General features: G+C 44.2%; 1 protein-coding gene across 2 annotated transcripts in view; it reads left to right on the forward strand.

The window, feature by feature from the left end:
* Positions 1-26346, forward strand: part of BLZF1 (basic leucine zipper nuclear factor 1) — a 343666-nt gene that overhangs the window by 162843 nt on the left and 154477 nt on the right. For both annotated transcript variants that reach the window (XM_069636476.1, XM_069636477.1), the window contains one exon: positions 6203-6331. In XM_069636476.1, coding sequence (XP_069492577.1) covers positions 6203-6331 — 129 coding nt within the window. The remainder of the gene's footprint in view (positions 1-6202; positions 6332-26346) is intronic.

Consider the following 26346-nt stretch of genomic DNA (forward strand, 5'->3'; position numbering starts at 1 on the left):
GTAAACCCATAGCACACCTGAACACTTGGTTCACTCCCAAACTTAAAAACATAAGGAATGAAAAAAGGAAATGTGAAACCATCTGGAAAACAACCCCACTATAGCTATTAAAGACGCCCTTCTAAAAATCTCAGCTAACTACAAAGATTAAGGTCTCCTAGCAAAACGTGACTCCTACAACGATGGGATTGATGAAGCTAGTTCTAGTACCAAAGAATTCTTTACTATCTTAAGAGAACTCGAATCTCCCACCCCCGCACCCTTACAGAGAACTGCACCAAAAGTCAAGATGCCCCAGCCAATAAAATCACTGCTCCAAAATAAAATAGCCGCTAAAAAACTTAACCTGCCTCCTCAAGGGAATACCCGGAAACAGCGCCCCTCTCTCCCTAAACCGACTTAACGTTTCAAATTCACCTCAGTGTCTCCCCAAGAAGTGCAAAAAAATCATAGCTTCTCTCAAACCTTCCAATTGCCAAGGTGACCCCCGTCCAGCAACTGTCAGAAAGGAAGCGCGAGTGTACTTGCTCCCTTCGTCACCTCGTTAATCCATGCCTCTTTCCATACATGTTCTGTCCCTACTAATCTGAAGAACTCATGGGTACGCCCACTTCTAAAAAAAAAAAAAAAAAAAAAAAGTCCCTGGACCCTAGCATACCCACACATTTTAGACCTATTGCGACAGTCCCATTCTTATTAAAGATTATAGACAAAGCAGCCTATAATCAGATACAAAACTATGTGGAGACCAATAATCTACTTGGTCTCCGTCAATTTGGCTTTGGGCCCAAACACGACACAGAAACAGCCTTGATTGACCTAAAGATCCAGATTGACGATCTGAAAGACAAAGGGAAATCGGCCCTCTTGCTTCTATAGGATTTGTCTGCCGCCTTTGATCTGGTTGATCACAAGGTTATGATATGATATGGTATATGTAACGCGCCTATACACAAGTGTTTCAAGGCGCGACGAGGCAGGGAGGGGGAACAAAGGGAAGACAAACAACGATCCTACTAGGCCTGGTGTCATTCAGATCGCAAGTGCATGGGTAGAGGGGAAGGGAAAAGTGCAAGGGGAAAGGGAGAGGGAAAGTGCAGTACAGGGGTAGTAGAATAACAAGATAAATAAGGGCCAGCTGGTGGCAAGTGCAAGGTAAGTGCAGACAAGTGCTGGGAAGGGGGGCTGTAGGGATACTGAGACAGTCCCGCAGTGCAGGGGTTGCCAGGGAGGCAGTGCAAGGGGAGAGTGGCAGGGCCAGGGACCGAGATCGGTGAGAGTGGCCCAGTTGCAGATTCAGTGCAATTTCAGTCAGGAATTTAACAGGGGAGAGGGGGGAGAAAGCAGAAGCAAAGAGGAAGGTTTTGAGGTGCTTCCGGAACCGGAGATGGTTCTCCTCAAGTTTCAGGGAGGCAGGAAGGCTGTTCCAGAGGGAGGCCCCTGCCGCGGAGAGCGATCTACCCCCAACTCGTTGCTTGGAGAAGCGGCTGATCCTGAGGGAGTTGGAGGCAGATGAGCGAAGAGCTCGAGAAGGAAGATATCTAGGAAGAGAGTTGAAGGTATTTTGGCCCCAGGCCCCAGAAGGCCTTGTGTACAATGCAGAGGGTTTTGAACTTAATCCTCGCAGCCACTGGGAGCCAGTGTAGAGATTTCAGACCTGGAAAGATACGGTCCCTGGCCTTGAGGCCAAGGACAAGTCTCGCAGTCCTGTTCTGGATGAGTTGCAGAGGGCGGAGAGTAGAGGCAGGAAGATTTAGAAAGAGGCTGTTACAGTAGTCCAGCTTGGAGAGAACCAGGGCTCTGGAGACAGTGAGCTTCTGGGGGAAGGAGAGGAAAGGAAGAATACCTCTGAGGAGGTGCAGCTGGTAGTGTGACTTAGAGATGTCAGATATGTGAGGAGAGAAGGAGAGTGTGGAGTCGAAGATGACACCGAGGTTTTTTGCCTTGCAGGTAGGAGCAGGAAGAGGGCCAAGAGAGGCCAGCCAGAGAGCTGCAGGGAAGGAGGGAGTGGGTGTGCCGATGAGTAGAATCTCAGTCTTGCTGGCACTAAGGCAGAGGTCATTGGCGGCACACCATTCCTGGATAGCAGACAGACAGTCAGAGATGAGGGAAGGAGAGGAGGAGGCTGAGGGTAGCCTGAAAATGAGCTGGGTATCATCTGCATAGCACTGAAAGTTGGGGCAGAGAGCGGCGATACGGTGGGCAAGGAGTACCAGATACTGGTTGAACAGCCAGGGAGAGAGGTTAGATTCCTGGGGGACACTACAGGTAGAGAAAAAGATGTCCGAGAGGAAGGACCCCAGTTCGACCTGGGAGGGTCGATTGGAGAGGAAAGAGGTCAGCCACGCCAGGGCCTGACCAGTGATACCCAGGTTATCACGGAGACGGTTGAGCAGGATGGCATGGTTGACAGTATCAAAGGCAGAAGAGAGATCGAGCAAAATGAGAACACACGGAGTGTTGGAGTCAAGATTGGAGAGCTAGCCTTCACGGATGTTCAGGAGAGCAGTTTCCGTGCTTATGGCAGCTATGAAGCCAGACTGATGGTCATGAAGACTACGAACAGATTCAGCATGGAGATTAAGCTGGGAGATGGCCAGTTTCTCCAGGAGCTTGCCCAGGAAGGGAATGATGGAGATTGGGCGATAGTTAGCCGGGCAGGAGGGGTCGTAAGAGGGTTTCTTAAGAAGAGGGTGCACAAGGGAGTGCTTAGCAAGCACCTCTCTACAGTGGCACATTTCTCAACAGAAGCAACAGCATGGATTAAATTCTTCTTAAACAATAGGTCCATGAGTTTTCTGCGTCGACTGCAGCTGACCCCATCCCATATCCTGTGGAGTCCCACAAGGATCGTGTGTATCGACTACCATGTATAATGTACTCACCAAACCATTGTTTGATGATCTGGACCATATGGGTGTTGCCTACACAAATTACGCAGATGACACCCAGATCCTCAGGCAATTACGATAAAGGTCTAGCTCTTCGAAACAGAATATATCTCACTTTTCAGGCCTGGATGGCCACATATGGTCTATGCCTGAATGATGAGAAGACTGAGCTATTTCTCTTAGCCGCTCCTATGAACACTAAAAAACAGAGTGATCAATACCGCTCCTTCAACATTGATGGAAACAACATCAAGGTCGTTAACGAGATAAAAACACTTGGTTTCTACCTAGACTCCTGCTTGAATATGTGCAAACCGGTCAGTGCAACAGCCTCGGCACCAGCATACACCTGCAAACTTATCCACACCTGCAAACCCTTTCTTTCCATAAAAAGCTGTACCACTCTGTCCAGAGCTCTAGTATTTTCTAATAGACTACTGTAATGCACTGTACCTAGGTGCCAATAAACATATCATCAAGCAACTCCAGATCTTGCAGAATAATGCACTCAGAACTGCCTTGAGCATACCTTGCAGACAACACATCTCTGCAACTAGAAGCAACAACTGGCTCTCCATCAAGGAGAGACTACAACTTAACACAGCACCCCTGACATATAAATGTCTCCACATTTCAGCCCCTTAATACCTTACTGATTCACCAAAAACCTCCATGTCTGACCTGCCAGGTCATCTAACTCTGGCTGCCTACAAGTGCCCAGGTACAAACTCAAAAAAGCAGGTGGCAGCAGTTTCGCAGTTCTGGCCGCTCAACTCTGGAACTCACTACCCACCACATTAAGATCTGACCAGTCCTTCTATAAATTCAGGAAAGATATGAAAAAAATGGCTAATCTCCAACGACATACCATACTAGTCCCTGTTGACCCTCCTCATCTTGTACCATGTACATCATATCTGTACTACTTATATTCCCTGTAATATTCAACTGTATATTCTGGCACTGCCTGCCTAATGGTATATTACCCAGTGTGTAAATAACAAACTGTATTTTCATGTACCCTTGTTAAAAATGGTATATTACTGTACTGCCTACTGCATACTTACTGTGTGTAACTAAGAAACTGCATATCCTTGTAATGCGCCCAGATACCTCCGAGTTCGGTGCGCACTATAAATAAATAAACAAACAAACAATAACACATGGTTCCACTGTCAATGGTGGGAGAAAAGAGTGACCATGAGGGTGGGGGGTTTGTAAGTAGCTTTTCTCCAGGTGGATGTCCTTATCCCTAGGAGGGGAGTCCCACCCTATGCCAATTAGTTACTTCTGCATTTTACCACCTCTTTGGGGACTATTGGGTAACCCCCTCACCTCCCCAGCCTCATAGGAAAGGATTGCCCTCTAGGGAGAAGTGACGAGACGTGGTGGATAGTCACACCTCCTAGTAGGTATCTTTTATTAATTGGCAGTTGATTCTTTTAATAATTGTCCTTACCTTGTTTTTACTAGGGCTCTATACCGGTCCTGAGGAAGGCAATACAGTTCAGCTCGCCGAAATGCTTTTAATGCCAGGATGACTTTGCCTGGCTCTGAGAACTCTTCCCCTGCATGTTGGCTCTGGTTTTCTCTATGACCACTTGATTGTGCTGGTGGTTGGAGCACTCGCACCTTTCACAACACTTGACCTTGCACTGTAATTTTCACTACCTTTCTTCTGGACTTTGTTACAATAATATTTATTTCCTTGGTGATCTGGTTTATTAAGTCATAATGAAATAATATAATGTAATGGTGATACATCAGACATAAGTGTATGATGCAACATGATGAAAATGTGAAACATCAAATATTGTAAAGTATTACCCTTGTGATATGATTAATGTCACATGACTACATTAATTGTTGATTTAAATACATACTGTCATTAGTGAATTAGCACCTTATGCCTGTAGTTGGTGATACCTACTTAGCAATATATCAGATTAATCTCTGCCCTTTTACACATTATTTGTGTTGACTAAGATATCATTCCACCAGGAACCCCCCACTCGTCTGTAGCCAATGTCAACCTGTTAGAATCTCCACCTGGGTACTGAATCACTAGGATGCCCTAGAGTTTACGCATCCTGGGCCCTGACTCTTTCCCCAAGTGACTCTCCTTGTACTCCATCCCATTTCCTGTTCTAGCTTCACCACCACATCCTGATTCAGCTTTTACTCTTCTGCCTCCTCCTACTCCAGTTCTTACTCCTGCTCTTGTTCATTCTTCAATCTCTCCCTTTGCCCCCTCCTTACTCTTGTTTCCTCATGTAACTACCAAGCAGCTCTCCTGCTGCACAAGAGCACCAACTCTTGGGAACACCATCCTCTCTCCCACAAAGCTAGTGGAATCTGGTTGCCTTGTATACTGCGGTTAATAAGGTGAGTGGGGCAATAAGGGCTCAGATTGGTTGGCATGTTCCTGCCTGGTTCACCTGGCCCCGGCCTCTTGTTCCCACCTCACCCCTTTGTGGGCAATACCGTCCTGAACTCATATGGTAGTTTTCTTCTGGCTTAATTTGTTTGCTTTCAGTGTAAAGAACAGGCAGCAGTGCCTGAGCTTCTGCCGAATGTCTTCATGGTCTGTTATGGAAGTTTAGGAGAACTGGCTCCCCCATCTCTGATTTGTCTGTTTTAACTGAATACTGCAGTTCACAATCCTGCATCCAGCATGCGTGCCTGATCCTTGTCTCTGCTGTACGTTTTGCTTTAGATTCCAATACATGATCCATGCCAGGCTTTCACCATCTAGAGCATGCCATGCTGGGCTCCCGCTCCATGCATGGACTCCTTGACCTTAAGCAATGTACTTTTCTGTCTCGCTTAGCTGCCCGTCTGAACTTCCTGAATCTATGATGGATTATCTGCCAGCTAACCTTTATACAAACCTGTCTGTCTCTCTAGCTTCAAATGGGAGGACTGGGTGAGCCCCTTCTGCCTTAACTGTTGCACCACGGTCAATTAATTGCACACAATAGAAGTCTGGAAAAATGTAAGGTGTGGCGAATGATTTCATTCAATTTGTATGTTCGCATGGTATTACCATTTACACAGTTTAAAGACTGTTGTAGCCACCTGGGGCTTCTGGAAAACTGAGTTCACGCAGAAATACTATCTTTAGACACACCTGGCTAACAATAAGGCACAATACATATTACACTTTTACAATTGAAGGTCTTAAAACATGTTGGAAGCAAAATAACACTAAAAGGACTGTAAATGCAAAAAAAATTCTAAGCCAGTTAAATGTGCCTCATCAAAATCAATGCCAGTTTTGTTTTTACAGATTTTCTCTAATTTTTTAATAGAGTGATGGCAGATGAGTTAACAAATGCCAGAACAATACTGCAGCGTCAGGCGAGGGATGCCCAGGGAGCAATTCAAGATCTGTTGAGTGAACGAGAACAATTTAGACACCAGATGACTGAAACGCAAAAGTAAGATTTTAACATTGCTTCTGTATTCCGAAATGTGTATGTTTGTATTATATATTTTTTGGGGGGTGTTTTTATTTTTTTTAATTGTTTTTTCTTGTTTGTGCAGCTCCTCCTTTGCTTCAGTGGTTTTACCTGTGCTTTGTGTATGTATATATACATGTATATGTATATATATCTATCATGGCCACGGAAGTGGCCATGTAGTTATGGTTAAGTTGGTGTTTCCATAGGAAGAGCACTTTTTGGGCGGCTTATAACTTCGCTCCCCCTTGACGAATCCTCACCAATCTTCACTTTGCAAAAAATGTATATGGCCCACTCTGAATTTTTTTGCAAAGTTTGGTGAGGATTCGTCCAGGGGGGGAAAGTTATGGGGGGGGGCCCAAAATTTCTTTTTTTTCCCATAGACTGAATGGGAAAAAATGTTTACTCGTGCCTACAGCCCAAACCGCTGGACGGATTTTCACCAAATTTGGACCAGGAGCAGCAGCTTGGTCCCGAAAGCGTGCTTTTGCAAATTTGGTTAAAATCCGTCCAGTAGTTTTTTTTTAAAATGACCAAAAAGTAGGTCAAAAAATTAGTGATATCTGTGTTAGGTCCGCGTACACACTTCCCTGTTCACTCCGCGGACAGTGTCCCGATTGGCCAATCGGCTTGCGTGATGTCCACGGACATGCGACGTATTCGCTGATTGGACGGTGTTAAGCGTGAAGCGCGTCAGATTTTCGGTAGCGCCCGCCATCTTGGATTCGTGGACGTCCGCGGACAGCACAGTGAGAGTTTGTTCAAAATGTGTATTTAGTAGAGTGTGTTGGTGTGTAGAAGTGTTTGGAGAGGATGGAAGGGTACGAGATAGGTTAAATGTTGTGCTTTTTTATGTGGTAGTCGTTCTTTTTGTGTTCGATTTGTCTGCGGACATCACAGGTGTTCTGAAATGTTCTAAATAAACTAAATGGGGTGTGGTCTGAGGACTCAATATGTGTCCGTTTTGTACGCAAGCAAGCTGAAACTGTTCTAAGAACACTCGCGGTGTCCTGAAATGTTCGCAAATAAACAAAATGGGGGTGTTCTGGGGACGCTGTCCGTATTGTTCTGTGGCAAGTTGAATCTGTTCTAAAAACACTCGGGGTGTCCTGAAATGTTTGCAAATAAACACAATGGGGGTGTTCTGAGGACGCTGTCCGTATTGTTCGTTGTAAAGTTGAAAGTGTTCTAAGAACTCTTGCGTTGTCCTGAAATGTTCGCACATAAACAAAATGGGGGTGTGTTCTAAGAACACACGCGTTGTCCTGAAATGTTCGTAGGGGTGTCCTGAGGACGCTGTCCGTATTGTTCGTTGTCGAGTTGAAAGTGTTCCAAGAACTCTCGTGGTGTCCTGAAATGTTCGCAGGGAGTGTCCTGAAAACGCGGTCTGTATTGTTCTATAGCAAGTTGAAAGTGTTCTGAGAACACTCGGGATGTCCTGAAATGTTTGCAAATAAACAAAATGGGGGTGTTCTGAGGACGCTGTCCGTATTGTTCGTTGTCGAGTTGAAAGTGTTCTAAGAACTCTTGCGTTGTCCTGAAATGTTCGTAGGGGGTGTTCTGAAGATGCTGTCCGTATTGTTCGCTGTCAAATTGAAAGTGCTCTAAGAACACTGGTAATGTCCGCGGACGTTAAAAGTTTCCATAGGCCATAGTTGAAATGTTTTACTCTATGGGTGTGATATGCTGCAGTGGTTGTGGCCAGGGCATAGAGTGTTGGGTGCATGGCCGTTTGGCCATGCACCCAACACTCTATTCCCTGGCCACAACCACCGCAGCATATCACATTTATAGTTGCTTATAACTTTGGGTCAAAAACAAATTTATAAGGAATAAAGTTATAAGATACTATGGGTGTGATATGCTGTGATGGTTGTGGCCAGGGCATAGCGTGTATAATATACTTGCTGTTTGGTTTAGTAACTGGAGTACATGTATTTCTTGTTAATTTCTGTGATAAAAGAAAATAGCATGTTAGTATTAGTATTTTGTAATGACTTTTTACATTGTATAATCAACATTTTTTTTTTTTTTTGAACCCTCATATTTAGTAGATTACAAACCACAGTACTGTGCAATTTGCTCAGTTTCTGTGTTCGTTGCTAAAATCATTGGGTCTGTGGGAGAAAAAAAAAATCCAGGTTGGATTTAAAAAAAAAACTTTTTCTGTTATGCTACAGTTTATTTGTTTGTTTGTTTTCAGTGTTCATTTGTTGTTTCTGGCTAATGCTTTATACATTGGGTTGTTGAATTTTTTTTGGAGCAGTAACATATCTATTTGTTTGGATATTATGAAATTTTGGAGCAGTTAGATACCAGTAGGCATATTCTAACTGTCTATTTTTTATATATTTTAGTGGTATTCATTTATGTGATTAATTGTTGTAGAATCTTTGGGCAGTTAGATAGCTTTTGGAATATTCTAACAGTTTATATTGTTTACTACAAGTTTACTTGAGGTTTAAGTACAGTTTTTAGTTATCACATTTTGGTTTTAAGAACATTAAATAGGCGTTTGTAAGATTTGCTGGTAATCTCTGCTTTAGAGTAATGGTACTATCATTACATTGAAACCATCCACATTTCTTTTTTATATATGCAGTGTAGTGCCCTGAATTGGTTGTGGCTCCTGCGTGGTAGATTATACCTATTGTTGGGAAGGTTTTCTTACCAAGTGATATTTGACCATGTGTGAATCCAGTCAGCTTGCAGTTGTTTTTGGTACCATATGCATTGTAACGTAGAAGCATTATTATTACGTATTTACTATGTGTTTGTATTACTAACGTGGAGCGATTATCTGAATTGCAGGTAGAACATAATCTACCATGGTTTGCATTTTGTACAAGTTGCTGAAATGGAACAGTTTCACAATTAGGTATTGATACATACACGAAGCGCTCATTGGGGATTTGTTCTTGTGTCACATTGTTGCAGAGAGTGCATGTATGTTTCCACATGTATGAAATCTGGAAGATTTCATTTATAGGTATGTTTTTGTTTTCCAGTACTTGTAGTAAGTACATTAGAAATTCTTGTGGATCTTCCTGTGAGTTTATAGTGAATTTCACCATTCCAGCACAGTAGTCCAATTGTTGTCTTATTCCATAAACACTATATGTGTTGTCAGGATTGTTTGCTGCATTTCTGTGAAGTACTAACATTTGCAAATACAACAGGTCTGTACTGTGTAAGTAAATGTTGTCAACAATTGGTGGTAATTGAAATAGAATATTCATTGCTACATTTGCATAGCAACTTACACCAGTTATATTTGAAAGTTTAAATGGACCAGGTAGTTCTGTATCTGACTGCTTTTTTTGGAGTTTGTCTTCCTTCTTTGAAGAAGTACCTGCTTTACTTTCCCTAATTGATTCTTTTTTGCTTGTGGTACTTGATGAAGTATTACTTTCTTTTACTCTCGTTGGAGGATTTGCAGTGACATCCTGTTGCTTTTCTGTTTGATTTATTTTTCTTTTATAACGTTTTACTTTTTGTGGAACAAAATATGTGTTTAGATGGGGAGTGTATAGTGAGCGAAGTCTATTGTATTCTAAAATGCAAGGAATATCAGCATTTATTTTATTTGCATCAAAGTTGATTAGAAATAGACCGTCAAGTGTACATAAGCGTGATAGTGCTACGTAGCTCATGCCTTCTTTAAAGACTGTGTTACCAATATCTATCATTGCGTTGTCTAGGGTAAGACCTTGTGATTTATTAATCGTGACTGCGTATGCAAGAGTTAGAGAAAATTGTTCTCTGCATACATGCATGTCTTTGAAGAGAAGGAATCGAGCTGTTGAGCGTCCTATCCTTTTAACTTCTGAAAGTTTGTCACAGAGTATATTGACAAACTGAATTTTGTTGTCACGTGGGTATGTTTGAAAGCCAACAACTGTACCCAGTGCTCCATTAACTAGTCCTTGGTCCACGTCAAGGTTACGTTTAAGCATTACTCTGCAATTTAAGGATCATTTTAATATCTTTTCTAAGCCTGCTGTGTTTGAGATTGATTTTTCTAAACTATTTAGTCTTGTTGTGGCTTGGTCACACATAGGTAGTGTCATACCATGTACATCTAGTTTGTCTGTGGTGCTAATTTCCATTATTGGTTGCATTTCTTTACTTCACATTATTTCATTGAATTTGAAACAGCTTGCAAGAGTTGGCATTAAGCCATACAATTGACATTTTTGTGGGCTAATTGTTCCATAACATCTGTAGCACATGCATTATCGCCATAAAGTGCATTAATTTGCCGGGTTTTCAATATTGTTTCTGCTTCTTTAGAGAGTATACCAACTCTGATACTTTTTAAGATGTTGGCATAAGTGAGATCTGCAGATGGCCGCATGTTTTCTGTTAATTCTCTGTATTGGAAATGTTGCCAAAGGTTGACATTTCCAATGCTGCCAACAGTTTTACGGCAGAGTTTGTGTCCTAATGTTTTAAAAATAGGATCACCTTTTACTGGTGTCAATTGAAGAAGATCTCCGAAAACAATGTGTTTTCCTGCAGAGAGCTCTTGATAGTTTGTTTTCAGTACTTCTTGTAATCTGAGGTGAATCAAAGCCAACATTAGGTTGGAGACCATGCTCACTTCATCTATTAGTAGCATTTTCATTTGTTTCAATACTCTGCGTAGTTCCATTGCAGCTTCTGCAGAAAGTTTATAATAGTATAATTTGTTCTGGTGTTCTACTGCCAATAGTAGTAATCGGTGTAAAGTGACACCACCTATGTTGTAGGCAGCTAAACCTGTGGGGGCAGTGACAACAGCTGACAGTTTGTTGCTTGTCAATTGTTGAAGGAATGTACTGATAATTTTGATTAGGAATGTTTTGCCAGAACCTGCTTCACCACTGACGTACAGTAGTATAGGTTTATAATTATGGCAGGAACATTCTTTTTCATGTTGTACACCATGTGCAATTTGTTTTGTTACTACTTCAAAAATGCTACGTTGTTCGTTGTTTAGTTTTGATTGTAGTATAGTTAAGTCTTCTTTATCTTCATACTGACACATGGTGTTTTCTACTTCTATCATAGCTAATTTTGCCTCATTTATTATTAGTGGTTCTTGACTTCCTGTTACAGAAGGTCGACTACTGTCAGGAGTGTCTTTATCTAGTTGGGCCTGGAGTTCTTCTTCATGTTGCTGTTCATTGTGCAACATTGTTTTGTATTGTGTAAAGTTTACATCAGTTATAGTGCTTTCATTTGCTTTGAAAGCATCTTCATATGAGTCATAGTTTTCTAGTATTTCTTCTTTTCTCCATGGTTTAAAGAGTTGTAGCAGGGACATGTAATATAGTTCTTTATGTTGAGGAGTCTTCAATGACAATTTGATATGATTAATTAAATTTGGTTTAGTGAGTTTAACTAAGCTGCCTTTAGTTTGTCACTCTGTATTTACCTTTTTTTCATCGGGTTTTATATTATTTTTGTATGTGTAGTTTTGGGCTATGTGGTATAGACACATGGTTTCCCAAGTATTACTTCTGTTTGGGTAGTATGTGTCCAATAATTTGTTTTTTTAAAATGTCTTGGCTGTTGGGATCATGTTTGGCTATTGTTTCTATATCTTCGTATGTTTTTAGAACTCTTTTTCTAGATTTAGCTGGACCAAGACTTAGCCATACTATATTTTCAGATTTACCATACAATGCAGTACCAGTTAAACGATCAGCTGCTTCATATGATCCACATTCTCTATGGGGGAGCATTTTTATGCCCAAGCTGTATAATTTCTGAGACACTGTTTTATCTGACGACGGGTCATTCCAGAGGTCTTGGAGCTCTGTCTTTTCTGCTTTGGTTAAGTATGCTGTGACCTATCGTGCAACTGCAGTAGAATTGTCTGCAATGTACTACTGCACATCTATTTTTGCATTCCATAAGTGGGCAATGATTGCATTATGATCATTGATATATTTTTCTTCTTTTCTTTTTATATAATATGTATTTTTAGGTGACTTACCTTTAACACTATGTCTAACTGAAGACATGAGGTTGTTCACTTGACCTGTATTTGTAACTGGTCTAGGGAAACCAAATCGGCATTTGGTGTAGTATTTCCATTTGTTTTTGTATTTGCGACGACAATATTTGCCACATTTGTCTTTGAAATTGTAAAATTTGTGCATGAAGATCACTATTTGTGAAATTCAATCAGAATCCACAAGTTTTTTCGATAAACTGTAAAACAGTGGCATCACTGTCTTGAGCATCTTTAATCCATAAAAGCATGTGGATATGTGGTGCTCCTCTGGCTTGGTATTCTTTTCTCCTGTAAGAGGATTCAATTCAACACTACAGCTAAGTCAATGCCTAGTCTGGGATACTGAATGGAAACCCTTATTGATATATCTTTATGTCCAGTTCATGCGTTCTGGATGACTACCCCTATATAACACCCCTCCCTTGGAATCCCCCTGACCCCACTGAGCCAAGAAGTAGTTCTGTTTTGCAAGTTAAAAAGTTTAATTGATAATTTAAACAATATATATATATATCACACTTAGAATAAATTAATAATTGAATAGCACACTTAATCTGATATGATAAAGATTAACAAAGGAGAATCTGGCACTAGCACACTTCTTTATAATCAATGATGAGTGGTTATAGGATGGATAAGATAGCAACAATACTTTTATGGTTTCCAATGGATGCAATGTGGAATGAAATGCAGTACAGAAAATAACTTGATAAGATTTCAGCAAAAGACAATGTAATCACTTTCTTGGACAATTCACCCCCCCCCCTTTTATGCAATGCAAGGAAATGGAAGGAAGCACACAGTTCTCAGAAATGCAATTCAAATGTAATTCAGTTCACCCAGCAAGCTTAGACTACAGATCGGAGTTTTAAACACAGGCCCAAAATGCTTTTATATGTGCTGGTTATGAAGTGAAAAATATGTTAAAATGCTTTTAATTCCCTCTAGAGGTTCAGGGTGAGTGGTATCTAGTTAATATTAGTCCAGGCTCACTTTAGCAAGGATTCAGGAATGATTGGCAGGTTAAACAAATTTTTCTTTAACGGAAGGCAAGCAGCAGCAGATTTTTACACGTGGAGAAACTTGCAAATCGCGGCAAAATTTGCGAATGCGTCTGGCGCGATTACAGAGGAACTACAAGGGCTATATATCGTTTTGGGGTCCTAGGAAAGCCTAGGATCTCAGCTTCCAGATGAAAGTTACTGCAAGTCTCTAGCACAAACGGTTGCGGAGAAATGAGCGATTAAATAAAGGTCGTTTTTCAGATTAAAATTTTAAAGTTCACAAAGACAAGTGCAGCTTGCAACTAGAAAATGACAAGTGACAGCTTTACAAATGACAGTTGACAGTTAGGAGGCAATTCTACTTAGATTAAAATAGCTTGAATTAGATTATTTTAACAAAGAGATTGGGTTCTGCACAGTTTTGCTAGGTACTCGCACTATATTTTTGGATTAAATGGGCCTCATCACGGATCTGGTCAGGTTTTAGACTGGACTCTGGTCTCTGCACTTCACAGTGATCTGGGTCAGCTCTCTCTGGTTCTGCTAACAGGTCAGCTCTACTCTGCTGGTCTGGTCTGGGTCTCTGAAGGTTGATGGAGGTAAAGTATGGATTTTCCCGGCAGAGCTTCCAGCTGCAAATGGATTTGAAGGTCTCTATCTGTCCTGTCTGTCTGCTTTTATGTGTTTTTTTATGGGTGTGTGTGCAGCATCACTAGACCCTACCCCTCTCCACTTATCATTGGCCAAGCTTTCATTTCTCCCCTGATTGGGGGAGCTAAGTTGTGTCAGAGTGATGTCATTTTACAGCCTGCAGAAAGTCCACTCCTCCTGTCAACTTGCACACAAATCTAGATTTGAACCAAATACATATTTGCAGAGGTACATATTGTTTAAAATTACATGCACCCATCATGCATTACAGGAGGTATACCCTGTTCAAACTCTGCTCTTCCTGGGAGCTTGCATTCAGAAATGGCAATATTTGCACTTTTTAACTGATTTTGCAATTTCTGACATTAACCCAAATTTACACACATGTGCGCAAGGAGTATGGACATTAGTTGATGAAGTGTCGGATTTTTCACATGCACACATTTTGAGTAATATCCTCTTTTCCGCTAAAACCCCCCTGAACATACCACCGGGTCCTAGCACGTCTTAAAATGTGGGCAGAAAAATCACAAGAATTATGGTGTCATTTAAATAATTTTCACAAGTCCGTACTATGAGTTATTCATCTTTTTAGAGTTATGTTCTGGCCCCAAAGGGGTGTGGTTTCCTCCAGCACAAGGTTGAATTTCTGGTTTTTCCAGTTCTGCCAAGCCAGCTTGCTCTCACAGGCAGTGCCCCTCCCCTTTGTCCTTCCAGGAGGAAGCTACATTTACGACATCTGCAATAAACCATCTGCCTGGGTCAGGACAGGGCTTTGTTCAGAGCTCCTGTATTCTGTGGGGGCTCCCCTTAATTCAATTATCAGAGAGATGGCATATCCTTAGTGTGGCCAGCAAAAGGCAGATAGGCCTGGGAACACAGCTGTGACTCAAGTTTCACTCCTGATGGGGGTAGTTGCCAGGCAGAATTCAGTTCCTTAAGCCAGGTTTCAGATAAAATGTCATTTCTGTTCCCCAGTTTAAGTCAAGACATTTTTTTACATATGCAGCTAGGATGCTGATTCTAAGTTTAAAACTATGACATTTAAACAATTGAAACCTATGTGACACACAAAAGTAGGTCACTCATTTCTTTTAAACATTTAGATTTTTTTAGTGTCTTTCAGTCCAAATTTACTTAAACTGCTGAAATCCACAGCTCAGCCAGTCTTGTTATAAACCTTCAAGTCACTTCAGAATATAACTTTACATTGGATCCACCTCTCAGTAAGTCTTTCTTTGGCATGTTTTGGGTTCATTTATTCAGTTTTACAAAAAGTAAAATCTGGTGTTGTTTTAAAACGCCGGCTTTTGGATAGTGGTGAGTACTGGTACTGCACCCCTTTTTGGGATTTAAGAAAATGAATTCCCAACAGTTATGGGTTTGCTTTTGGCAATCAGCATTGCCACTCCCAATGGTTTCAGACTACTGTGTGGGTAGTCCAATGGTGGTTTTAGGCAGTGTCTTTCTGTGCCCATAACATCGGCAAAAATGAGCGGCAGCCTATTCTTCATGCATTTCCCTGTGCATTTTCTGGGAAGCTCTGGCCATCATGATGTTTTCCATGTCAGTACTGCACAGTTTTGAGGTAGGGCTCGGATGCATGGGTAAATACATCCCACAAGCCCCCCTCTTGCGATGGCCATTCTATTTCACAAATGGGACTCGCAAGACCTGGGATGTTTCCTCATCTTCTTCCAATAGATGGCACAGTTCAGCATCTTTTCCTCCATCCGGTCGGATCGATCGGTTCTCCTCGCCGGTCCTGATGGGAATATTGGGCGGTACACTGGGCCCCCTTGCGTCATCCTCCCAGTCTCCGGATCGTCCTCCTTGTCCCGTCTCCAGGTTTTCTTTCTCCTAGGACGACAAAGGAAGAGCGGCAATACCTATTCATAGACGTTTTTCCACCACTGTTGAGATAGTGGGGCAGCATATGCATTTCATCATAACGAAACATTACATTCTTATTTTGAAAAAAAAAACAGTATAACTAAGAGACAGTTTCATGCAAATCACAATATTTTAGAGACTAGATGTGGTATGTTTTATGGTTGGAACTGAATTAGTCTGAGACAGTACCCGCTAGGATTCCAGAGGATTCCTCCAGTTGTTGCAGAGTGTGCCTGGGATGGCAACATTTCAACTGGTTTATGTGGACCCACTTGTCTTCCCCCTCTGCCAAACCGCCTTTTGGGATGTGGATTTTGTAGGCCACAGGGGAGATCTTGTCGAGGATCTCAAAGGGTCCCTTCCATGTAGGCAAGAATTTCCGCTGTTTTGCCTGGTTTCTTTGGAAGTTGTATAGATAGACCCGGTCCCCCACCTGATATTCCTTCCTGGAAGTCTTCAGGTCATAGTGGGTCTTCATGCTATCAGCCGATCTTTCTAGATTCCGCTGAGCGTAAGCAAAAGCATGTTGAAGGTGTTTCCTTAAATTCTCCACGTACTCGTGAGTTGTGGAGGCATTTATTAGGGTCTGCTCTTGGGTCCTATAGAGCAAATGCTGCGGAAGCACCATCTTGCGCCCAGTCATCAACTCAAATGGTGACATTTTGGTTGCAGATGAAGGGGTAGATCTGATGGCCATTAGGACCAGAGGTAATCGGATATCCCAACTTGGCCCAGAATCTGCCACAAACTTCTTTAATATGCTCACAATTGTCCGGTTGTAGCGTTCTACTGCTCCAGAAGAAGCTGGTCTATAAGCAATATGCAACTTCCTTTTGACCCCCAGTATCTCCCACATCTTTGTCATTACTTCACTGGTGAAGTGGCTACCCCTGTCTGACTCAATCCTTTGAGGTAGACCAAAACGGGAAAAGATGTGGTTAATCATCAGGGCAGCTGCCGTTTCTGCCTTGCAATTTGGGGCTGGGAGACATTCCACCCACTTGGTAAACAAGCATGTCACGGTCAACATGTACTTATTCCCCCTAGCAGAGCGAATCACGGGGCCTACAAAGTCGATTTGTAAATCTGACCATGGCAGTGTCATCCCCCGCTTTTGGAGAGGCGCACGGTGCGTGAGGGATGATGGCTGAAATTGTGCACACACAAGACACCCCTTCAAGTATTGGTCGAGGTCCTGCCCCATGTGTGGCCAGTATGCAACCTCTCAAGATTTCCAATGTTGTGTGAAACCCCCTATGACCGGCGGTGGCCGCATCATGGGCGTGACTTAACATCAGGCTTCGGAATGAGGTAGGAACCACCCACTGATCGTGGCCAGCTTTGGATTTCCTTACCAGCAAACCGTCTTGGATCCGGAACATTTTTGGACATTTCATCAACACTCTTAGGTCCTCTTTCCCAGTGTAATCGGTATCCGTCAGGCGAAAGTTCTCAGGGTCCTCAAGGTGCTGGTAAAATTTACCAATTACTGGATCCACCTTCTGAGCTGTAATCAAATCGGCATCAGGGGTCTCCTTACTCCATTGTGCAATTGAAAGGTCGTTGTGAGCATTTGTCTGGGACCTAGTGATAGCAGTGACCTGGATTTCCCCCAACAGGGACTCAATCTCAATTAGATCCCCTTGGATGGCCCCGGTTTTGGCCAGCTGATCAGCTAAGTCATTTCCAGTTTTGTCTGGTCCCTCTACTTTGGAATGACCCTTGATCTTTTTCCAATAGATGGTCATCTCATTCGAGGTGACCAGATCATCAATGTTTTGGATCAACTTCCCATGTTTCAAGGGTTTGTTGTTAGAACATAACATGCCTCTGGTTTTCCAATTAACCAGGTGCTCCACGAACCCGTTCCGTACATAATCCGAATCTGTGATTATGACCAGTTCGTGGAGTTGATGCTGGACAGCAGTGAGGATGGCCTGATACACAGCCATCAATTCTGCCACCTGACTACTTCGGGGACCAATTTTGTATCCAGCGGAGGGTTCTGGGGACTCATTCACCCATGCATTCCCTACACCAGCCACCAGTTCTTTCTCCCTGTTGTTGTCAACATGGTAAGAGCATCCATCCACATAGACAGTGGGCATTCCCTCACACTTGTCCTCTTCAAAGACTTTGTGTGGGGAATTAAGGTATGCCTCCATGTTGTCCTTGATTTTTAGACTTTCGTCCTCGAGACAGTTTTCTCTGGCACAATCATGCAAGTCAGCCAGACCTTGCGCGAGGGGACTCTTCTTGTTTTGGCCATATCTGACCTCCACAGGAAAGCCTTGCATTGACAGAATCCAGGAAGTAATTCGGGAATTACTCACATTTCCTGCCCGGACTCTGTCACTTTGGAGATAATGCAGAGGCTGGTGTGGAGTCTCCACTATGATGTGTTCCCCCTGGATAAAAGGGCGGTAATTCTTCAATGCCCACACCGTTGCCAGGAGTGCCTTCTCACAATTGTTGAATTTTTCCTCCACAGAGGATAAAGTTTTGCTCGCATAGGAGATTACTTTATTGACCTTGTCATGCTTTTGGTATAATACTGCCGTCAAGCACGTATTAGAGAACCCTGTCTCCAGGAAGAACTCCTTGTTTCTGACAGGGTAAGCTAGGCAGGGCGCTTTTAAGAGGCTTCTCTTGAGTTGTCTTACTGCCTCGGCTTGTTCTGGACCCCATTCCCACTTGACCCCCCCCTTCAGGAGATGAATCAGGGGTCTGGTGATCTCTGCGTAGCCCTCAATGAACTTTCTGCTGTAATTAGTCAGTCCAAGGAGGCTCCTTAGTTCCCGCAGAGTTGTGGGGTCTTTCAGTTTCTGAAGTGCTTCCACTTTCTTTTCCTGGGGACAGAGACCATGAGGAGTAATCTCATGCCCCAAGAAATTAACACTGGTTCTACACCACTGTGCTTTCTGAAAGGAAAGTTTTGCTCCGGCGGCCCTCAACTGTGTCAGAACATAACGGATCTCCGCTATGTGTTCCTCCACAGTTGAGCTTTTGATGAGGACATCATCTACATAAGCCAGGTTACCCCTCGCACCCAGGTCGGGCATGGCCTTATGTAGGAAAATGTTGAATTCATTGCCGGAGTTGAGGTATCCGAAGGGAGTCCGGGTCCATGTATACTGCTGGCCCCCAAAGGTAAAAGCCAGTTTGTATTGGTCCTCCCTGCTGACAGGCACGGTCCAGTATCCATTGGTCAGGTCTATTGCAGTGAATACCTGTGACCCCTGGATCTGGGCCAGCCCTTGGTCAATGTAGGGCAGAGGCCATCGGGAAGTATGGACCCGTTTGTTGAGCTCCCTGAGGTCGGCGCAGAGTCTCCACTGGCCGTTTGGCTTCAATATTCCCAGCACCGGATTATTGAAGGTGCTGTGGACTGGACGGATTATTCCCCGGGACTCAAGGTTCTTAATTATTTCAGTAAGGGACTCCATTGATGCGAGAGGCAAGCGATATTGCTTCACAAACACAGGAGTCATGCCAGGGTCCATGGGGATTGTTGTTGTGTGGATGTCAGTGCGACCACAGTCATATGAGTCTACCGCAAAGAGATCTTGGAAATCCAAGAAAACTTGTTTCAACTTTTGCTTTTGTTCCAGAGTCACACAGGCATCAGCTAGGTTGACTCTCTCTTCCACCATCTGCCTGAAGCCTGGAAAGACTTCTGGTTTGGCTATCTCCGCGGCCTCCTCCAGCTGGGTGGAGAAGTCCCTGGTCAGAGTGCTGATTTGGACCGGAGGCTTCAGGTGGGAAAGGCAGCCCTCGTGGACCTGGAAAATCACCTCATCCCTCCTGAAATCACAAGTCACATCTTCCGTACCATAGGGGCAGGAAGTGTACACCAGGAACTTCCCCCCCATGCCGGGTAAAAATCCTGTCTGGTGTTGTATTGTCCTCACGGTCACTGTCAAAGCAGTCCTTGGGGATTGGCCCTAACAGTTCATTTCCAAGATCAATGGAGAAATGTCGGTCATCAACCGCCATTCCAATAATGGTGCCTGCGGCTAGAGTAATGCTCTTTAAATCGCTGTTATCCACCTCTATTGGAATGGTGTCATGTTCTATGTTGACTAATGGAGTTGGGTTTACCCCCAACCCTTGCTGTTGGAGAGAAGCATTTAGATGTATGTAAGCATCAGGGTTTTTCAAATGTCCTCTTTTAACTTTCACTTCCAGGGAGAATTGTCGGGTCCTTTCTGGGATGGTGACTTCCTCTTTAATCTGAATTTCAACTGCATAAGGTAGCAATTGAGCTGACCTAAATGCTTTTTCTGGATCATCAAAGCCCATGGGATTATCCGCTAATCGGGACCAAGCTTTGAAGTTTATTAGGTCCAAACTAATGGCAAAGCGATTGAGAATGTCACTGCCTAAGTAACAGGCGGCAGGGACGTCTCGCACGACCCAACAATTGTGGACTATGCTCTTGTTGCCCATGGAGATTTTGAGCATACACCTGCTTGGCAGGAGATGTTTGGAATTGGGTGCTTCCAGGTCCATTTCCCATTTGTCTATCAGTTTGAATGTGGGAATGGCTGGATCTTTTGGGAGTTGGCGGAACATGGCTTCGCTGATGAAGCTCTTACCGTTGTTCACACACACTCGAGCGAGAACAGAGTCCTTCCCATCATTTAACTGGACAGGGATGAACAACTGCTCTCCAATTTGCTGAATCTCAGCCAGGCTCTGAGCTGATTTCACATCTTTCTGGACTATAGGAGTGGGAGTTTCTGATTGTGGATTAGTAAAGAATTTCAGAGTGTTTCCTTCCAGCGTGGAGTACCACTTTAAACTGGAAGGAAGGTTGATTTTCAGAAATAGAGAGGACCCCCCCATCACCAGTCTGTTGTCCTACTGCTATTACTGTCACGTCTGGAATCTGGTTGTTCTGGAAGTGGAATTCTACTTGGTCAGATTTTTGTTCAACCATGTGGCAGGTGCCGTTTAAACTAACATGGTTGACACTCTGTTTTAATTTTATTGGTCGGCTAGTCTGGGTCCAGAGGACCTTGTTTACGCAATCTATTAGGGGTGACAACCTTCTCAGGAGGTCATTCCCTAGTAAACAAGGGGTGCCCTCTGGAGTCACAACTATGACCGGGTGTTTCAACTTGTGTCACCCAATTTTAATGTCCAAATCTGCCGTCCCCTCGACGGGAATTTCCTTCCCTTCAAAGTTCTGGAGTTGTCCAGGAAGTGAGGTGAGAGGAATTTGGTAATTCTCTCCCCTTCCTGCATTCAGTTCATCAAAGGCCCTTCTGGACAGAAGGGTAGCTTGAGATCCCGTGTCCACCAGCGCTGAAATTGTACCCTGCCCCTGTACTTGTACCGGGGCATAGTATCTTCCCTCCTTCTCCTCAAGGGGGCACAGATAATGCACATTTTTGGACAACTGGTGGGCTAACTTTCTGGTTTTAGACATTGCAAGAGAAGAAATTTGGGCGGAATTCTGTGGAGAGCCTTGGGAATCAAAGAAAAATTTGGCAACTGGAGATCAGAGCCAGTGTGGGTTCCCCTGGCTCTGGTTCCGGGCCGCCCCCCCCCTTTTTGGAGGCAGTCACCAGGATGGGTTTGAACCAGGGGATTTTCTTGCTGTTGGTTCTGGGATGAGATGGTGGGCGGCGGTAGCTCAGTCTCCACATCTCCCCAGTCTGGATTTGCATCCCTAGGGACCCATTTTTCTTTGGGAGGAGTTCCCCCCCTCTCTGAAGGAGAAAATCCTTTTCCCAGGATCCTCTGAGGATCCCTCTCCCTCAAATTGGAAGATCTGTACCTCCTCCTCAAACAGTGTCTGTTTGGGTCTTTTGTTTCTCCTACCACCCCTCTGCTCCTTAGGAGGCAGACTTTCAGGGGCAGGAGATTTTGTTTCCGGTTCCTGGGTTTCCAGGGGCTGTTTACAAGTGAGGAAGGAAGCTCCCTCCAAGGCTTTACACCCCCCTTCCCCTTGTGCCTCCTCCCTGGGAACCGGTGAGTTATCGGGGTGCTGCCCCCGTCATTGTTCTGGGGCACCAGGTCCATAGTTGGGTGCGTTCTGCGCCGGCATGCCGTTCTGAGGGTTCTGCTGCGCCCTCAGTATGTGACCCAGATCCCGCGCCATGTTTTGAACCTGGCGCTCTAACTGGGAAACCCGCTCAGGCTGATACGGGGCCCTGTTTTCTCCCCTGGGCTGATCCCGGGAAGGGTAGCTGTCCCTCCTCTGGTAATACCCCGGGTTGGGAAGATTTGGGTACCCCTCCACCCTTGGCCTCCCCTCTCCCGGATTCAGTGGTCTGGGCTCAGGGAATTGGGGAAAGAAGGATGGATGGTTTTGGGGCTGAAAGTCGGGTGGATATCTGGGGAAAAAGTTCTGCCCAGGGTTTGGTAAATTTCTGCCCTCCTGTGGAAAGTTTGGAGGGAAGTTCCCTGGGTTCGGTGCTCGGTTGGATCCCCCCCCTTGGGCTGGGGGAGTCCACACATAACCCAGGATGGGTCGCTTTCCCTTGTAACGGGGACTTACATAATCAGGAGAGCGAGGGACCCCATTTGTGGGGCTGCCTCCTTGGCTCCCTGTCTGTGACTGACCCGAGGACCTTCTGGGCCTAGCATGATTAGGTGCAGGTAGGTTTTTAGGCCCCCCCATCTCCAAATCCAAAACGGGGGTGACCTTTACCTCTGCCACCTTGGCAGCAGCAGGGATGCTGTTGGCTTTGGGGTTTTTCTGGGCATTACTTTTGCTATCTACCGGTTTCTGCACCTCATAGATCCTAGTAGCCTGTTCAATGACCCAGTCTAAAGATCTTTTCTCGTGAAAATCCCTCACGAGCTGGGTCATTATGTATTTGGGCAAGGCATGAAAAAATGTATTGATGAATTCTCTACTGTCTGTGCGCACCCTTCTGGTGGTCTGCGCAAAAGCACGTTTCAGTTCTTGCACAAATTCTTGTGGGGCCTGATCCTCCCCACATTGCAAATTGTAGGCTGCCTTGCGAGCCTCTTGAGGATTTCTATGAATGGAAAAATGTTTCAAGATGGCCGCCTTATAGGTGGACCATCTTAAATGATTTTGGTCCTCCAGCCCCGCAAAGAAACTGGAGTATTCCGGGGAGAAGGTCCACTTTACATATTGAATACAGCTTTGGCTGTCCTTCAAATGGAAAGTCTCCATCATTTGCTCAAACAACTCTAAGTGCTCCCAAACAGAATACTTAGCGTTCTTATGGTAAGGCGTGATGACGCTCCTGATCGCCTTAATCTGCTTTAAGGGGTCCTTAAGCAAGGCCCTTTTTGCCTTATTGGCCTTTTTGGTTCGGGTAACCCTGGTCCATTCATCTTCTGACTCAGAGGCACTGCTCCCAGAGGTTCCCGTCAGATCTTCCAGGTTTTCCCGGATTCTGCGAGCCTGGGAATGGCTGGCAGAATGTGGGGACCTGGTCTCCTGTTTCCTGTGGTGCTCAGAGGAGTCCTCAGATCCCTCCTTGCTGCCAGGATTTGCTGGGTACCCCCCCCCCCCACTGACCTAACTGGGCAGAGGTTTTCAGGATGCCCTTAAGGGGCCTACTCTCCTGGGGTTCCCCACTGTACTGTACTTGGGTGCCCATACCCGGATGCCCACCCCTCCATTCCTGAGTGGTACTGGCCTATGAGCCCCATACTTTTAGCTGGATAGTAATCTGCCATCCCTGTGGCCCTGTGCTCATGTGCGCCAGGGGACATGGGGGTGGTAGAGTCCAGGGACTGGGAGAGATGAAGGCCCCTGGTGTTAGGGCTCCTGAGGTTATGGTCAGGAGTCTCTCTTTCCCAGCGGACCTCATCTCTATCCGCCCCTGCTCCCTGTTGCAATGCAAGAGCCTGCATTTGTGCTTTCAGTTCCTCAGTCAAGGCCTTACTAGACTCTATCAGTCTCTCCTGCATCGCTACCTGTTGTTGGAGCCTATCATTGTGTTGACAGAGGGCCTCATTTTCCCTCTGTGCTTCCTGGTTGGTCCTGGAGAACTGGGCCAGTCTTTGCTGCAGGAGGTTTACCTCCTGAGTCCCATCCCTACTGGCCTGCTCCTTTCTTGCCAGAGCATCTTCCACCCTTCTGGTGCGCTCTACCAAGTTCTGGTTTTCTTTTTGGAGGTCACCCAGCCCCTGGAGGGCCAGGTGATTTTCTTCAATTTCCTTTTTTAAGTGGCAGACTTCCTGGCCTAAAGTGTCTCTTTCCTGACTGAGAGCCTGCATCTGTGCTGCCAGGTCGTCCCTCTGTCGTTGAAAGGCACCAGCTTTTTGGCGCTCCTCATCAAACTCTGCCTGGGTATCCAGGTCTTTCAGAATCAGTTCATTGCTCTCCTCTTTCTCTCTATCTAGCTGGCTTTGCAGGGTGACTACCTGCTCCGCGCATGCCCTGTTGAAATTGATCTGTTGCTCCAACTTTTTCTGGTTCTGCAGTAGGGAGTCCAAACCTTCTTGGTATTCCTTCTGCAAGGCCAGAAATCTGGTATCCTGTTCTGTCTTTTCCTGTTGTAGGATGCCCATATCCTCTTTTATTTTAATGATATATTGCCTACTATCATTTTCTGACTCCTGGCTCCTCTGCAGCCTCTGCTCAGAAGAGGCCAGATCAGATCGGGCCTTCTCTACTGCCATCTGTTGCCTATTTGCCAGATCTTGGCCTTCAGCCCATTTGTCCTGCATGGCTCCCATATGTAAATATAAATATGCTGCTACCTTGGCAATCTTGTGGTGCTCATCCTTGGCCTTCGGGGCCATGTATAGTTCACTCAGGGCCACATGTAGGGGACCCTGATCTCTATATATATATCTGACCCTGTTTCAGTGACCTGTCGCGTGATGGCCTGCAACCAGGCATCCTGGCCCTGTTCAGTCCATTCACCTCTCACAAATAGTTTATATAAGAGGTGCTCTCTGGCTATTTTCATGTCTACTAAGGTCGTCATTCTAGAGATTGGTCTCTGTCCTGACTTACAGAAGTTTGTATTTTATTTTTGCAAAACAGACCTTTTCCTAAGAGCGTTCCTTTGAGGAGTGCTTTACAGCGTAACACAGCGTGGTGATCCGACCGGATATGTGTATCTGGTCAGCTGGCACGCTGTATTAATCTGCACAAATGGTAGATCTAACCCAAACATCCCGGACGAGCCCCCAATTTGTAAGAGGATTCAATTCAACACTACAGCTAAGTCAATGCCTAGTCTGGGATACTGAATGGAAACCCTTATTGATATATCTTTATGTCCAGTTCATGCGTTCTGGATGACTACCCCTATATAACACCCCTCCCTTGGAATCCCCCTGACCCCACTGAGCCAAGAAGTAGTTCTGTTTTGCAAGTTAAAAGGTTTAATTGATAATTTAAACAATATATATATATATATCACACTTAGAATAAATTAGTAATTGAATAGCACACTTAATCTGATATGATAAAGATTAACAACGGAGAATCTGGCACTAGCACACTTCTTTATAATCAATGATGAGTGGTTATAGGATGGATAAGATAGCAACAATACTTTTATGGTTTCCAATGGATGCAATGTGGAATGAAATGCAGTACAGAAAATAACTTGATAAGATTTCAGCAAAAGACAATGTAATCACTTTCTTGGACAATTCACCCCCCCCCCCTTTATGCAATGCAAGGAAATGGAAGGAAGCACACAGTTCTCAGAAATGCAATTCAAATGTAATTCAGTTCACCCAGCAAGCTTAGACTACAGATCGGAGTTTTAAACACAGGCCCAAAATGCTTTTATATGTGCTGGTTATGAAGTGAAAAATATGTTAAAATGCTTTTAATTCCCTCTAGAGGTTCAGGGTGAGTGGTATCTAGTTAATATTAGTCCAGGCTCACTTTAGCAAGGATTCAGGAATGATTGGCAGGTTAAACAAATTTTTCTTTAACGGAAGGCAAGCAGCAGCAGATTTTTACACGTGGAGAAACTTGCAAATCGCGGCAAAATTTGCGAATGCGTCTGGCGCGATTACAGAGGAACTACAAGGGCTATATATCGTTTTGGGGTCCTAGGAAAGCCTAGGATCTCAGCTTCCAGATGAGTTACTGCAAGTCTCTAGCACAAACGGTTGCGGAGAAATGAGCGATTAAATAAAGGTCGTTTTTCAGATTAAAATTTTAAAGTTCACAAAGACAAGTGCAGCTTGCAACTAGAAAATGACAAGTGACAGCTTTACAAATGACAGTTGACAGTTAGGAGGCAATTCTACTTAGATTAAAATAGCTTGAATTAGATTATTTTAACAAAGAGATTGGGTTCTGCACAGTTTTGCTAGGTACTCACACTATATTTTTGGATTAAATGGGCCTCATCACGGATCTGGTCAGGTTTTAGACTGGACTCTGGTCTCTGCACTTCACAGTGATCTGGGTCAGCTCTCTCTGGTTCTGCTAACAGGTCAGCTCTACTCTGCTGGTCTGGGTCTCTGAAGGT

Source organism: Ambystoma mexicanum, chromosome 7p (genome assembly GCF_040938575.1).
Source record: "Ambystoma mexicanum isolate Mex_15411 chromosome 7p, UKY_AmexF1_1, whole genome shotgun sequence".
NCBI classification, from domain to species: domain Eukaryota; kingdom Metazoa; phylum Chordata; class Amphibia; order Caudata; family Ambystomatidae; genus Ambystoma; species Ambystoma mexicanum.